This window comes from Xyrauchen texanus, chromosome 4 (assembly GCF_025860055.1).
Source record: "Xyrauchen texanus isolate HMW12.3.18 chromosome 4, RBS_HiC_50CHRs, whole genome shotgun sequence".
Classification (NCBI taxonomy): Eukaryota; Metazoa; Chordata; class Actinopteri; order Cypriniformes; family Catostomidae; genus Xyrauchen; species Xyrauchen texanus.
Genome location: NC_068279.1, coordinates 50,495,965 through 50,512,428, shown reverse-complemented (window position 1 = coordinate 50,512,428; position 16,464 = coordinate 50,495,965). Strand labels below are relative to the sequence as shown.

Genomic DNA, 16,464 nt, shown 5'->3' with positions numbered 1-16,464 from the left:
TGCTTTAAAAAAACTAATAAGCTTCACATTTCTGTGTTTAAACCCTCCAAAAATATTGACCCCAATTCACTTCTTTTGTAAGTGCCTCTTTTTTTTTTCCTTTTTCAAAGAAATGGAGGGTCGAGTCGAAATATATTTTTGTGGAAATCAAGATTATGCCACAAATGCTGTGAAACTGAGCTTAATTTGTACTGAATCCAGAATAAGTTATTGTTTAAAAACTATTTAATTTAATTATTCAGTTGAATGAATAATAAGAATAATTCTAGACAATAAATATGATATATTATAATGAAATGTTAAAAAAGTTATTTTGATAACGATTAATCAAATTACTTTATCTATAATTAATTTAATTAACTTGAATTAATAATCACTAAACTAAAATATACTTTATTGTTCACAAATACAGTATACAGGGTAGCCTAAAAAAAAACAAACAAACAAACGGGGCCACCATGTTTGATTGCTCATATCTTAAAAAGGCATAAAGGCATTTGCATGATTTTTGGCTTTTATGACTTGTGATGTCCTCGTGAGCAACAACTTGCTACAAATAAATAAATAAGTAAATAGTTTTCAATGGTAGCAAACTGAAGTGCTTCTGTTTCGCCATATGGCCCAGCTTTTTTGTTTGTTTGTTTTTTGTGCCAAACGATTTACCTATTTATTTTTAACATGTTGTTGCTCACAATCTCGTCACAGTGGTGTAATTTTATTGTTTACAAAAAGTACACCAGAAATCGTCAAAGCACCTTTATGCATTTTTGAGTTTTGTTTTTGGGCCACCTTGTACTGTTTATCCATAACTACGCTCATACATGCGTTCTAAAATGGTCTTACTCTCTGTTGTCCCAAGAGTGATTTCATCAGTAATATCTCGTTTCCCCATCTGATTCTCCTCATTTTCAACAGGTAAAGAACTGCTGTTGCTATAGATACTGCATCCACTGCCTCCACTGCTGTTACCAAGTGAGTGCTCTCTGTACCCAGCACCTCCCAGTCCAATCTCCCAGTCTGTGATCCCAAAATTCCCACTGCTGCTACTGATCAGGATCCCGATTCCAGCATTGCCGAAACTGTCACTGCGATGGGGTTCCGGAGGTCCAGCCTCTCTTGTGGGCTTGAAGAGTCCCCCTAAACCCCTGTCCCTTTCTTTCCCTGGTGCCCTACAGGGTGTGCTGTTAGAGTTAATTACGGCTGACACACGCAGAGGAACAGACACGGCAAATGGCTCGGAAATATTGAGGGCCTTCCGTTGGTGGCGTGGTGAGGACTCCATTGGAAACAGGCTGCCTGGAAAAGACGGTCTAGATGATCCATTATTAGCAGATCCAGAATACAACATCCGGCGGCTTTTAGGAGATGTAGGCTGGCAGCCGCTGCAGTCATCACCTTTGAAAACTTTCAGCTGTTCTGGAAGAGTTTTCTGCACAGAAGATGATAAAGCTGGAGATTTGGAAGCAACATTTGGCGCTCCTTGTCGTCCTTGGCATCCTCCGGAAGCTGTATCCTGATCAGACTCCCATTTTGGATCTTTATTGTTCAGGTTGTGGTTGATGTCTGAGTCAAGGGTTCGTGATTTTAGAATTGGGACAAAGATGCCATTACTTCCTCCTGCAGTGGGTAACTTGTCCTCATCTAAATTGGAGTGAAAACAAAGACAACTCTGTTAGGACACCTGTGTGAAATGGTTAACTAAAAATCACTTCGATACCAGTAGGATTAAAGCAGAGACTTATAGTAGAGAATTAAATTTAATGTGAGAAACTGAAATGTCAAATAGAGTGGGTGTAGAAAAAGAAGTCCTGCCTTACAGGTAAATAGAGACATCTCATCAGTTAACTCAAGAATGTCCAGTCTGACATTTTTTTTTGTGATATGAGCTAAAGAAGGAAATGTATGATACCATTGTTGTCAGATTTTACTGTTTATTTTAAATTTGTTATTTGATCTTAATCTTTTGAACAACAGTTTTGGAAATGTCTGTATTTCCCCATTCAAGTAGATACTGTGGGAGCTGTACTTGTATGTCACTTGTATCTATATAAAATAGCAGCCTGGGAGCATTTTCAAGATAGCTGCCAAGTGGACTAAAAGTCATTGCAAAAATGGCTGAAGTTAAGTTATTTCTAGCAATATTTATTTTCAGATCCCACTTTTCCTATTTTCTTATTTTGTTAACTATGCAATGACATTTATACATTACAAGTATGCTTGAGCATCCAAATTAGTTTTGGGGGCCACAGTATATGATAAAATACTGATAAAATACAGGTTGTAGTGTAATACATGGACTTTTCCAAAGTTTCTTTATTTGGTGTATTAGGTTGTGAAAAGGATGTTAAATAAAAGACACTGTCATTATTTTAAAAAAGTACATGTATTATATATATTATAAAGAAGAGTTTAATATTAAATGTGTGATAAATATAATAAAAATTAAATGCACTTGTTAAGCAATAAACAAATAGTTGCCACTTACTATAATGTATCATAATAATAATTACATTCTTATAATGATGAAAATGTCCCAAATGCAAAATGCAATGATATATCTATTATACAGAGATCTAGCCCCACCTGCTGGAAGAGAACAGAGAGAGTCCATGCTTTTAGTTGGGCGTATAGCTGGTTTTTCTGTTTAAAAGAGAAAAAAACACAGATATAAGTTTCTTCTGACAAGTTATTTTTCCCCCATAAGTTTTCTATACTTTAAAAAGGACTTACTTTATTTGCAAAAATACAATTTCAATCAAAACAGTTCAGCCACCTACAATGCCTTCAACAGACATCAGGACAACATCTTGCTCTTGTTGTTCCTCTGGATGTGTGATAAAGACCCCGTAGGTAGCCGAAACATAGTGATGGTTTCAATTTAATACTCTCTGCATAACTTTTTTCTTATATAGACTGAGTGTAGTGTCTTCTCCTTTTTTATTGATTTTTTTTATCCAAATTCTCCCAATTTGGAATGCCCAATTCCCACTACTAATTAGGTCTTCGTGGTGGCGTGGTTACTCACTTCAATCCGGGTGGCGGAGGACGAGTCTCAGTTGCCTCCGCTTCAGAGACAGTCAATCCGTGCATCTTATCACGTGGCTCACTGTTCATGGTGCCATGGAGACTCGCAGCTTGTGGAGGCTCATGCTACTCTCCGCGATTCACGCATAACTTACCACATGCCCCATTGAGAGCGAGAAATCCTAATCGTGAGCATGAGGAGTTTACCCCATGTGACCCTACCCTCCCTAGCAACTCGGACAATTTGGTTGATTAGGAGACCTGGCTGGAGTCACTCAGCACGCCCTGGATTCTAACTTGTGACTCCAGGGGTGGTAGTCTGCGTCAATACTCACTGAGCTACCCAGACCCACTTTTTTCTATACAGAAATGCTGTTTTTAGACATGTTTTGTTATGTTTCCAATCTCAATGCAATGTGCGCGACTTACCTCAGAAGTACATTATCTTACCTGAGATATTTTGGCCTCTCATAAACACACTCCCATTGCGGCTCAGTTTCCCTTTAGAGTCAATGACAGATCTTCCGAGACTGAAGATAGACTTCCACTTCTTTGATTTTCCTGAGAATTTTCTTCTAATGTGTAGTGAGAAGGGGAGATACACTACCGGTCAAAAGAACACTTGAAACGCTTGACTGAAATGTTTCTCATGATCTTAAAAACCTTTTGAACTGATGGCGTATGCTTAAATGTTTGGAATTAGTTTTGTAGACAAAAATATAATTGTGCCACCATATTCATTTATTTCATTATAAAACTAAAATTAGACTTTATTAAAATCTTTTTTCTAGTTTGATATGTGTGAACAGCCCCTAACTCACTCTTTAGTTGAAAATAGTGGCATAGCCAAGGGTGGGCCGAGGAGGGCCTGGGCTACGGTGCAAACGCGTCCATAAAATCTGTGCTGAATGTAAATTTCGATTTTGGGGGCCGATTCTGAGCTTTATATATCAGAGGATGCAGCAGACAGCTGCTATCAAGCTCAGTACAGCATGTACTGTACAGCATCACTCCACTACCGTGATCAAGACACCTGAATCACATCTTAAACATGCCAAAAGTGCACATCTGGATGTATGCCAGGTTGTAATGCTCTTCTCATCACTTGATTATTATTTTATGAATTAGTGCTGCTATGATCAATAGAAAATGTACATGAACATCTCTTTTTTAAAAAATAATTTCACCGGCACCTTTCATCTGGCAGTAATAGCGCAATGTAAATTTACATAGGAGCTGTGTTTGTGTGAAAGGAATGACAATGACTTCATTTAAACACTCAAGGCACAGCGCAATTTCAGCACTGATTGCAGCTGCTTAAACTAGATTGACGGAGGTTAGTGAATAAGATGTAGCTTTTGTGCTGAAATTCCATGCGCAAGAGTGGCAAAACTGTTTAGTAAATGCACCTTTTAGTTTGTTAGTGTTTAATCATCCAGTGCTGCGTACACTTCTATCTTTACCTGCTGTCAGCCAGATCTATGACTGTGTGGTACATTGCGGCAGTGCTTGTGTCCGGTAGGCTGTTCTCTCTCTGTCTCTCTCTCATCACTGGATGGTTGGGACTGAGCGAGCGTGCCTGTGCTTCCTCCAGGCTCATGAGCTTCATGGGGCCACACTGCGTGGTGGCAGGCAGGGTGGCGTACTTCTCCCCACAGGCCACACTTGAGCCTGAAAAACCATAAAAAAAACAGTTTGGTAGCAGAAGTATACAAGCAAGTAAACAATTTACATGACAGATCATTTCTTCTTCAAACAAACAAACACACACACACACACACATTATGGGGTGGGCAAACAGGAAATTATTATGTAAATTCTAAATATCTAGTTGTAAATCTAATTTATAATTGTAAATCTGAATATAATTACAAATTCTGAATATATTGTTAAACTTCTGAATATATATATATATATATATATATATATATATATATATATATATATATATATACAGAAGTTTAACAATATATTCAGAATTTGTTCTAAAGTGACATTTTTGAACTAACAATGAAGATTTGGGCTGTAAAAACGCTGAATTATATCAGGGTGTGCATTATTATATATATATATATATATATATATATATATATATATATATATATATATATATATGTATATATGTGTGTGTGTGTGTGTGTGTGTGTGTGTGTGTACTGTAGTTGCAATTCTGAGTATATAGTTGTAAATCCAAAAATACTGTTATAAATCCTTAATATATAGTGATAAATCAGAATATATCATTGTAAATCGAAATATATAGATATGAATTGACTATATATATATGGAAATCATGAACATACAGTTGTAAATTTGAATATATAGTTATAATTAAGAAAAAATTGATGATGAACCGTTGAATTATTGAAAAATAATGCACACCCTGAGGTGGTAATGCGGCCATGATGCACGGAAGTGTGCATTATTATATTTTACAATAATTCAATGGGCTAACAAGGTAGTGCTTGTGTGAGTTTGTATGTGTGTGTATGTATATGAGAGAGAGAGAGAGTGAGAGAGACTGAAAGAGATTGCGTGTGGGAATACCTCTGTTTGCTGCAGCTCTCATGATTAGTAACATCACTTCAAATTGCCAAGATGTAAGTGTAAGTATACTTCTCTATCTCACTATTCTTGTATATAGCTTTTCAGTTGCTAAACAATTGTTTACAACGCCACTTAGTAGCTGGGGTGTGTACTGACATGAAGGCTCTTTTTGTTTCTTGAGCGTGTGTATATGTGTGAGTGTGAGAGCAAAAGAGTGGGGGAGGGGGCGTGTGAGGGGGCTATTGACAGATGTTAAAAGTTGTTTTGGATAATATAGAAACTGTTGTATTGATCAAATCCCGGGGGTGCATTTACATCAAGACAATTTTTGGTCGTGACTCGAGTCTCTATGTGTGTGTAGGCATATGTATGTGTGTGTAAGCAGGAGAGAGAGAGAGAGAGATGAAAATTGAAATAATTAGGACATTATAGGTCATTATAGACACTGTTTGTCACTGTTATCTGATTTACTTAAGCTATGTCTTTGTTTTAATCGGTTATTTTGCTGTGGTAGCCTGTACGGCTCTATGAAATATCTGAAATAATTTGGCGTAGTGATATAGAACTGTTAGGCGGTCAAGACCTGGAACTACTTCATAGCCATGCATTTACTGGAAAATAATTGCACACATTAGAATGTCTGTCAACCAATCAAAATAAAGCATTCAACAGACCCGTGATATAAATCTAAATAAAAAATGAACAATAAAATAATAAATAATTGTAAATCCCAATATATAAACTAAACATAGAATTTTACATAAGTATATATTGCTATAACTTAAATTATAAATAAGAAATTCTACATTTATAATATATAAGGATAAATCCTTACATTCGTGATTTTTGACTATGCATACACAAGATTTACAACTATACGTATATTGGCATTTACAATTATATATTCAGAGTTTGTATAATTATGATGATTAACTATTATATATTACAAAAAGGACAACGCCAGTGGTCTACTTATGCATTCAATTCTTATTGTATCTGTGCGTGTATCTAAATGAACAAACAAGTAACATGGTAGTTGCTTCAAATGTACCCAAAACTTCTAAACATTTCTAATACACATAGGGTAGACATGAAGTTAATATCTACATACTCATACATTTGTATGTGTGCAGCCATTAACTGCTTTTTGTGAGTAACTGTTGCCTATTGTTTTTCTGTTACATTTTTGGCTATAGATCTAATGTCATTGTATTCTGAACAGACCCCTGCCCCCCAAACCAGAAACTCATTTCCTGAATTTATTGTCACAGCTGTCACGAGAAGAACAGCCAGACATAATATTAAACACATTTTGTTGTCTTGTTTACTAATATTGTTTACATAGTTGTTTACAAATGTTTTATTTTTGCTTATTGCTCAAATGTTGCTTTTTCATAGCTCAAAAATCTTATTGGAATTCTCAATAATGTTTCAGATAAGAATCAACTTTGTCTCAGATGTTTTCTAATTTTATTTTTGAAAAAATATAAAAAATAATAATTCATAAACAAAGATTAGATAATTGTTGACAGAGAATAGAGCTTAATTTCATATATATATATGCTTACAGTGAGCTTACTCACTGGAGTTCTAAATACAATATTATTTACTCAATAATCATATTTTACTCAAACTACACAACAATGACTAAGTATTTATAGATTTGATAAGAAACAAGTTCATATTCAAATTTCAACATCATCTCTGCAAATTTGTGACTGTGAGAAATTGGCCTCAGATGGAACAATGTGACCTTTTTATACTGTTGCTTGCTTATCTACTTTTATGTTTTCGGCATTGTCTTGAGCACACAATGTACTTGACAAAAATGTACTTCTGTAAGCGAGAGGAAACAATTCCATACTGTATATGGAGGATTGGGGGGTGTAACCAGCCTTGTGTGACAAGAACCATATAAACCCCTTGCTTGCTTTAAATTAATCAAAGAACTGCTTGTGACATTCTGTGTCCATATATTTCTTCCCACCGGTGAATTCATCTCCTGATCAAAGAGTGACTGCGAAGAAGGCAGAATAGTATTTTACTAACAGTGACATTGTTAAGATTCCTTCTTAATCTCTAGAGGATACCTGTAATATTACAGAGTTCTTTTTTAGAAGGAACATCTCAAAAGCAACTTACCATTTAATATTATTGCTTTAGGAAATATTAACAAGACCTTATTTGCTTTTTTTAGTCCTACAGATATTAGTGCTATTAAAACCCAGCTCTTCGTCAAACTCTAAGCATGGGTAGATAGGAATGTGAGAATTAAAGCAGGGGGTGACACTCTTAGAAATCTTAATTTACAATCTGTACATATACATAGCCATATACTATAGGCCATAGCCTAATGCTTTAGGATGTTGGGCTAAAACAAACTTGATCAAATCATCACAAGCTTTGCTACACTCAAAAGAAATCTAGATGACTCCTAATTGAACACAGGCTTCAATCTTTCTATTTGTAAACTAATTGCCAATTATGGGCCCTGAAACCTACTATTTCCAGTCTTGTGTGGTGTGGTTGAAGATGTATACACAGATGGTGTACATTTAAATGACAAACAAACTCCCCTCGCTGTACAGTTTCTGGTACAAATTTCAAATTGGTTAATGAGGAATGTTGACTAATGTTGATTAAATTCTTGAGATTAAAACGCAACAGGACACCAACAGTATTTTTAGGTTGTGTTTGTAAACGTGAATGCAATCTTCATGCACTTTTTTTATTGAAAAGCATTTTGCATTTTAAAAAAGCATTTAGCATAAGAATTATTCACGTCATTTATATCAATAATTCTCAACTGGTTGAGCTTCAAGCTACAGCTTTTACACTGGAGATTGGACAATTGGCAACCCAACACAGTACCAAACACAACCTTTCAATTATTTTATGTTATCTTTGTCATATTCTCCTTTACCTTGCATAGTATTGTTCATGGTTTTTAAGAATGAGGGCATGTCACGCAACCTGTTCATGTTGGGATCTGCCTAATTTGGCTAGCTGCTTTCTACTAAGTGACAGATGAATTTGCAAAAAAAAAAGTAGGTATTTGGGAAGAATATATAATTGAAAGAAAGATTTTGTAACAATATTACCAAATATATTGCCAGCCATTTTTAGACTCAGAATACTACTTACCCTCCTATAGAGAGTAACAGTTTTCAGCCATCTTTCAGATTAATTTCCTTTTTTTTTTAATATAGGGATAATCATAAAATCTTTTATAAAAGAGCTCTATTCATGTAGAGGGCAGTGGTGGCTCAGCGGTTAAGGCAGTGGGATACTGACCGAAAGGTCGGGGGTTCAAGCCCCAGCACTGTCAAGATACCAATGTTGGGCCCTTGAGCAAGGCCCTTGACCCTATCTGCTCCAGGTGGGTGCTGTTTAATGGCTGACCCTGCGCTCTGACCCCAGCTTAGTTGGTATATGCGAAAACAACTGCATTTCATTGGCTCTGTACCTGTACTCTGCACAAAGACAATAAAGTTTAATCTTATCTAAGCCATGAACCAAACCAAGCGCTCTGATGTGCAAACTTTGAAGCAATAAAGTACTTGAAAATCTGACAAAAAAGAAGCAGAATTGCAAATAATGTAATCAAATTAAAAAGATGGGAAAAATATATACTGTATAAAGCTGTTGATTTAAAGTGGGTGATTATAAGTATATAAACAATATATTTAAATTTTATTGCAAAACATTCAGGTATATGCAAATATATCGTTTTCCTGAGCAACCCCTGGGAGGCGCCATTATGATTCTAATTGTTTATTTTCTGTATCTGGTCTCGAGAAACAACATAAAGAGAACAACAACCATTAAGTGTTAGTTGGAGTAAAAATTTATTTCAGGCTCAGCTTGTGCAGTTTTTGGCTGCCATAACAACTCAAAGCAGCTAATGATTTCGACATAACTAAACTGTCATCTGCCCAATCAGGTGAGGTACTGTCAAATAAAAACGTCATCTCTGGCTCTGTATCGGCACTATAGAGACACATATAATTTTTTAACAATTTATAAATAAATGTAATACTTTAATCACATTGCCCTCTAAGAATATACGCGATGCGATGCGAGTGAAAACACTGGAGACTTGAAATTGAAAACAGGTGAATCGTGGAACATAACCGCGTTCAGGAGACCGAATCGATTGTGTCATTCAGAGTGTGTCATGCGTTGGGCGATCGCTGCAGAGCTCTGCAGGTGCATTTTGTTTGTTGCAATTATCTGATTGATATTATCCCTTTAGGATTATGGGTAGTTCTTCACCAGTAAATCCACCATTAAACATGAATTTATTTTTATTAAGATGTAATGACACACTGATGGCTTCAGTGATGAAGACACACTGATGGTTTCAACAACATTGATTTAACAAACTTTGGAGCTCACGGTAGCTCTTTAAAGGTTTGTCTTTAAAGGTTTATAAGTCATTGTTAAAAAATAGATATTACCCAATGTAAATAATTAATTATTTATTTTTACTTCCATTGGACTCTATTATTGGACTGTTGTGGGTGACAAAAACACTCTGAAAATCTGCAATTGCAATGATAACAGAAAACCTTTGTAGCCTCCACAACTATGAATATTATGAGATAATGCCATCATATTTAGAAATATTAACTGATTACATTACTGTCATTAGAGAAATGACATCTAAATGACATTTTTGAACACAAATAAAAGATTTTTCAAGATTTGTAATGTTAGCTGTACCTTCTCTGGGTTTGGAGGACTGAATGTTGAAGATCTGCTCACTGTGGTTGAGAATGAACTCCACAACCGACTGCTGGATTCGCACCTCCAAAAATGCTACATCACCATTGCAGGAGGGCATCTCCACTTCCTTTGATCTGAACCGAAGGGAAAAGAGAATCAGATATTTTTTTTTATAGTAGATTGCAATGAAGATATTGAATATAATATCCATGTTTGTGAGGATCAAGAGCATGCATGTATGATTATGCTAATATACTTCTAAGGAAAGCAAATGTTTAACAAAATCTGACTAAAAGGAAGGCATTCTGAGTTTTTTTGCGGTGGTTTGAAACAGCTTGCCAGCGCAAACTGTCAGGAAAACTTTCTTAAACACCTTACTGCCATTAGTTGGTGTGACCCGGTGCTCTACTGTGGCACCAACGTTTTTCCAGTAAATTTCTTCACCCAGTCGAGATCAGTCAACATGAACACACTGGAGTGCAGAGTTGCCAAGCTGGTGTAAACTCACCTACAGTTGTCATATTGTTTGCAACTGTTTGCATATTGTCTCATACATTTTCCAAGACTGTCTTTTTTAGATTAGTCAACAAAAGGAACCAAATACACAAAAATACTTCTGTGCTCATTCACTCTGTTGCTTAATATGCGGCTTCACTGACATGTCTTTGTCTTTTTTCTCTTTACACTTCTCCCCATCTTTACATAGTATCAATGACTTTATTAAAAAAACAAGTATAAAAACGTTTTTCATGACCTTAAGTGCATTTTTTTCTTAAACTTCATCTTAAAATACAATATCAGAGAGTAACTGGTGTATATTATGGCCACATATACATATTAGCATTAGCATTAGATCAATGAATGCACTTACACTTTATCTACTGCATATTTCTTACATTAAATCATCACAGAGTGGTATCATGTGGATTCCATTCATAGAATGAGGTATGAAGTCACTCATAATACATTTCAATGTCACATAATTCATATTGTACATGTAGTTGACAGGACAGCAGGTGTCTCTAGTGCTCCCCTAAACATCTGCCCAACAATGTTGGCAGTGTCCGAATGTTCACAAACAGTACACTGCTGCTCGACTGTTTTGACCTTCTTTCTAGCTCTCAGCAAAAACATGAAGAACAACTGTGCTGTGAGTTTATCAGAGCCTTCACTGGGTAACAGATTGTCATACAGTCAAGTTATAATTCTAAAATATGTTTTTTCCAAACACACATAATTAAATTATATAGTACAGTCAATGTATAATCAGTATTCAATAACTATATATATATCCTACTTATTAATTATTAACGTATTACTTATTAATTATTATTTAACACAAATAATAACAATACTGGACAATAGGTGCATCTAACTTAAAGTAAAACCTTCTGCAAGACTGACCGAAGGAGGTTTGGAGCCCATACCAGGGCAAGGTTGCGAGCGTGCATGTTGGTCTGGTGGCTAAGAGTAGCCAAATGAACAAGATGTTTAGTGAGGTATTCCAGAGTTCTACAAAGAAAGAGCAAAATACAGAAATAAAATGAATCTTCTAAAAAGCAACTTAAAGTGCATTCAGTGTACAGTATACATTTTATCTGCTGGCGATGTGTGTTCCCTGAGAACTCACTGATTCTTTAGATAAGGGACAAAACATGTCTTACATACAAAAGTCATCTTTATTTTAAAGATCAAGACATTCATAATAATAAAAACACAGGAAAAGTTAAATCTAAAGGAAATGTGTATACTCAGGACAATTATTTGTATTTTTAAATAATTTCATTAGAATGTTTTAAAATGTATGCAGCCAAACTAAGTGTAAAAAGATACAACAAATTCATAAATATAAATATCAAATGAAAGGTTGGGATCTGTGAGATACCAAACAATACACTAAGTAAACTTTAAATTATATTTTCCGTTAAAAAACTGCCAATCAAAGTTGCGTTCTCACTTTGCGTAAACTCAAAAATTTTTAGAATCCTGAATTAATCAGACAATGTCATGGTCAGCTATAACTTTGAGTACCTCTTTCCTACTACCTGCTCATGGTGGATGCAACAGTAGGACACATGTTCAGGTAAATTTGATATTTTTTCATATTTGAAACAAACAATGTTTAAGTCTCTGTGGTCACAGCTTCAACATGTGAACTCAGTCATTCCTATTATGAAAATTTCTGATAGAATTTGAGGGATAAAATTTGGCATTTTAGTTTAGTTTATAGAGGCAGCTTCAACTGAGGAAAGAAACTGAACAGCTACAGTGCACAACACATGGTTAAGATGGAAAAATATTCTATATTGACAACTTTTTCAGAATAGTTAAAAAATATATCTATATTGTGGCAGGGCGAGGGCGGGCCGGTGTGCAGGATCACGACCGGCCCGCCCTCCGCCCTGCCACATTTATAGTTTGTCAGTTAACTCCTTTACTGAACACCCATATTAGATTATTAAAGACTTTACACCCTTGTTGTATGGATCACATTAACATAGCATGCTTTTTAGTGTGTCTGAAGGAGTTGACACAAATGACAGTAACATATAAGTTATGAAGTGAATAAATGTCAGATTTCAGAAAAAAAACTTTTCCCTTACATGGTTGGTTAGCTGAGACCTGTGCCTACAAATATATCCATTTCAAATTAATTTAGTATTCAAAAATAAAAACTCATTTTTAAACACGTTTTGTCCCTTATCTCAGGAATCAGTGAACTATTATTTACCTTATTGATTTTATAATTCACATTTTACTAAAAACCTGAAATCCAATAAAGACAAACTTACAGAATAAAGCCATAAACTGAAACAAACTCAGTATAATAATATTTGAATGACAGCTGTACCTGAAGTGAGGACCGGGCAGTTCTTTAATGACACTCTTAATGTTTTGGAGCTGTTCCTGTTCCTCTTTGACTGACACTGCATCCTACAATGTACACAGAAACAGACACAGAAGAATATATTTTAATGTTTTTAATTTTGTGTGACTATGGTCACATGGATCATATTAAACACAGAGGTGCAAAGGCATATTTTAATATATTACAACAGGTTCAACGACAGTTTGAAAGGTTGAGCTTGGCAAATGTAATTCGAAAATGCAATTAGATGATTTACTTGTCTCCATTTTCCCTTAAACACCCATAGGGATTGTTAGGAATGTACCGTTTGATATTCAGCCATGTTTTGTACAAAGGGGAGAGAGTGAACCATCAAAGGTTTTTATTTAAATAGTTTAAAGAAATGTAATGTCTTATTGCCCTACTTTATATCTGTTTCTGTTTTAGAACTCTAGTTCTAAAGACATGTAGATATAGTTATAAACTTTTTTACTCTTCCAGTAAAAATAAAAAATAAACATTTAAAAGTGTCCAATGACAGGGCGGTTAATGAGATTAAGCAAGTAGTATTCGGTTGGCCATTTGATCCTCATCCTAACATGAAGTGACCCTCCCCATATAAAACAAAAGAGCTTTTACAAGGTTACTGACATAGTCTTCATCTCATGTGAGTCATCATTATTATTTACACGTTTCAAATCTGCTCTTAATTACTCTAGGAGTAAAACTTTTTGAATGAGGAAAAATTAATTAGTGCACCTAAGTACACCTTGTGATGCATCTTTTAAAGGGAAACAGAGAGCGTGAATAAGAGCCTGGTGAATAATGCTGCGTTCCAAACAAAGTCGGAGGTGGGAATACCTGAGTTAATATTTTCCACTTCCAACTTCAGTGCGTTTCAATCAATCACACATATAGATGAAGACTATAGCTAGCTAGCTAGCTAGCATCTGGAAGACTGGACATTTTACTTGTGTACATGTGACCATTTTGTAACATTACGGCAGTGTTGGGGAGTAGCTAACTACATGTAGCGACGTTACTAACTTAACTATATTTTTCAGTAGCTGCTTGACAGTAGTTCAGTTGCTTTTAAAACAGCATAGCTTTTCAAGCAGCAAGCAACTTTTTCCAGCAAGTAGTGGTGTAGCACGACCAAACACTACGTGGTCAATATTATAACTAATAGCTGTCTTTACTGCGAAGAAGCCAACCTTCTACCTAAAAAACATATGACGAACTTGAAGCAAACTATTTTGGCTGCCTGATGCTCAGAATCAAGCAGCTTCTTTCTTATTCTTTTGTAATGACAACAGATCACAAACTAAAATAGTGAATTACTGCCATCTACTGGCAGCTTATTACGGCTCACTTGAATTAAAAAGAGACTGTCTGATGGTTATGTAGAGTGACCAACCACAGCATGTTTGCTTTTACAAAATGTACATTGACAGGAAAATCTGACATTGATAAAAGACACTTTGTTATGAATAAACAACTCCACAGCATATTGAAGCTGCGTTCACACTGCCAGCGACATGCAGCGACAAAACGACCTCATCTTATTCCTTCTCAATGAGAGCTGGTGACTTCCGGCAACACGAGCGACGGCGACCATTGGTGACTGAATGTGGGTGTGTCCAGCGACGCAACAAAGTTGAGAAACGCTAAACTTTATGCAAATGAAGAGCGACTTTGGGACCGACAGGCAATACGAGAGAAGATGGTAGAGCTCACGTGATCCTAATATTTTAATAATATTATTAATAGAAACAGTGCTGTTTAGACTCTCCATACACAAAACTAGTGAGCTACTGGTGACATGCAGCGAAAATTAGCTGGCAGTATGAACGCAGCTTTACATTACACTGGCGGCCAAAAACAGCACAATAACTATTTGAAAAAAAGTCATTTTTTATCAAATCTAGACAGGCCCCATATCCAGCAGCCATCACTCAAGCAACTTATCCTTGAGAAATCATGCTAAATTGCTAATTTGGAACAAGAAAATTACTTGACATTATATACAACACTGCTGAAAGCTATTTGGTTCATTAAATGAAGCTTAACATTGTCTTTGTGCTTGTTTTTGAGTTGCCACAGTATGCAATAGACTGGCCTACCTTAAGGTCAATATTAGATAAAAAAAAAAAAAGAAAAGAAAAGAAACAGCTTGCTCTAGAAACTTGTCAGTCAATCATTGTTTTGAGAAATAAAGGCTATATAATGCTTGAAATAGTCAAAAAACTACATTTCATACAAAGGTGTACACTACGGTCTTCAAAGAAAAAGGACAACTGGCTCTAACAAGGACAGAAAGAGATGTGGAAGGCCAGATGTACAACTAAACAAGAGGAGAAGTATATCAGAGTCTCTAGTTTGAGAAATAGACAGCTGACAGCTTCATTTAATTATACCCACTCAACACCAGTTTCATGTACAACAGTAAAGAGAAGACTCAGGGGTGCAGGCCTTATGGAAAGAATTGCAAAGTAAGATCCACTTTTGAAACAGAAAAACTAAAATAAAAGGTTAGAGTGGGCAAAGGAACACAGACATTGGACAACAAATAATTGGAAAAGTGTGTTATGGATCTTAACCCCATTGAGCTTTTGTGGGATCAGCTAGACTGTAAGGTGCGTGAGAAGTGCCCGACAAGACAGTCACATCTATGGCTACAGGAAGTGTGGGGTGAAATGTCACCTGAGTATCTGGACAAACTGGCAGCTAGAATGTCAAGGATCTGTCAAGGATCTGGATTTTTTTTAAATATGAACTCTTTGAAGTAGTTTAAGAAGTTCAAATTATAATAGTAATTTTTATGTTATTAAAGTCCTGACTATACATTGTGATCAGTTGAATGCCACTTTGGTGATTTATTTCCATAAGAGTCAAATCTGAACATTATTCCAAACTTTTGGCCACCAGTGTACCTTATTATTACTATAATTTTTAAATAAAACAGTTCAATAAGTTATTGCTTTTGAGAGATTGGCAAAGCCAATTTTAACAGAAAATGTTAACTATATCGAGACAACATCAAATATAGGCTACTATACATATGGGATATCTAAACAAATATGACCATGATGGAAATTTTACAACTCAGTCCGTCAGATATTTGTGGCTCAACCTCTGAATGTGACCTGTAAAGCTAGCACTTGCCTCTCAATGCAAAAAAGTCAGAATATACAATGAACATGAACACAGGTGAGGGAGAAACAAGCCCTGTGTCTCTATTTACATTTTATTCACACTAAATATTATGTGACAAGCACAAAACATCAGCCCAAGGAGAGTTTGTAATAAAAATCTTG

The 16,464-nt window shown here is 35.5% G+C and overlaps 1 protein-coding gene across 3 annotated transcripts in view; it reads right to left on the bottom strand.

The window, feature by feature from the left end:
• Positions 1–16,464, bottom strand: part of LOC127643120 (rho GTPase-activating protein 31-like) — a 42,122-nt gene that overhangs the window by 5,765 nt on the left and 19,893 nt on the right. For all 3 annotated transcript variants that reach the window (XM_052125697.1, XM_052125698.1, XM_052125699.1), the window contains 7 exons: positions 13,151–13,233; positions 11,704–11,811; positions 10,297–10,433; positions 4,488–4,695; positions 3,475–3,599; positions 2,584–2,640; positions 844–1,641 (listed from right to left, as the gene is read on the bottom strand). In XM_052125697.1, coding sequence (XP_051981657.1) covers positions 844–1,641; positions 2,584–2,640; positions 3,475–3,599; positions 4,488–4,695; positions 10,297–10,433; positions 11,704–11,811; positions 13,151–13,233 — 1,516 coding nt within the window. The remainder of the gene's footprint in view (positions 1–843; positions 1,642–2,583; positions 2,641–3,474; positions 3,600–4,487; positions 4,696–10,296; positions 10,434–11,703; positions 11,812–13,150; positions 13,234–16,464) is intronic.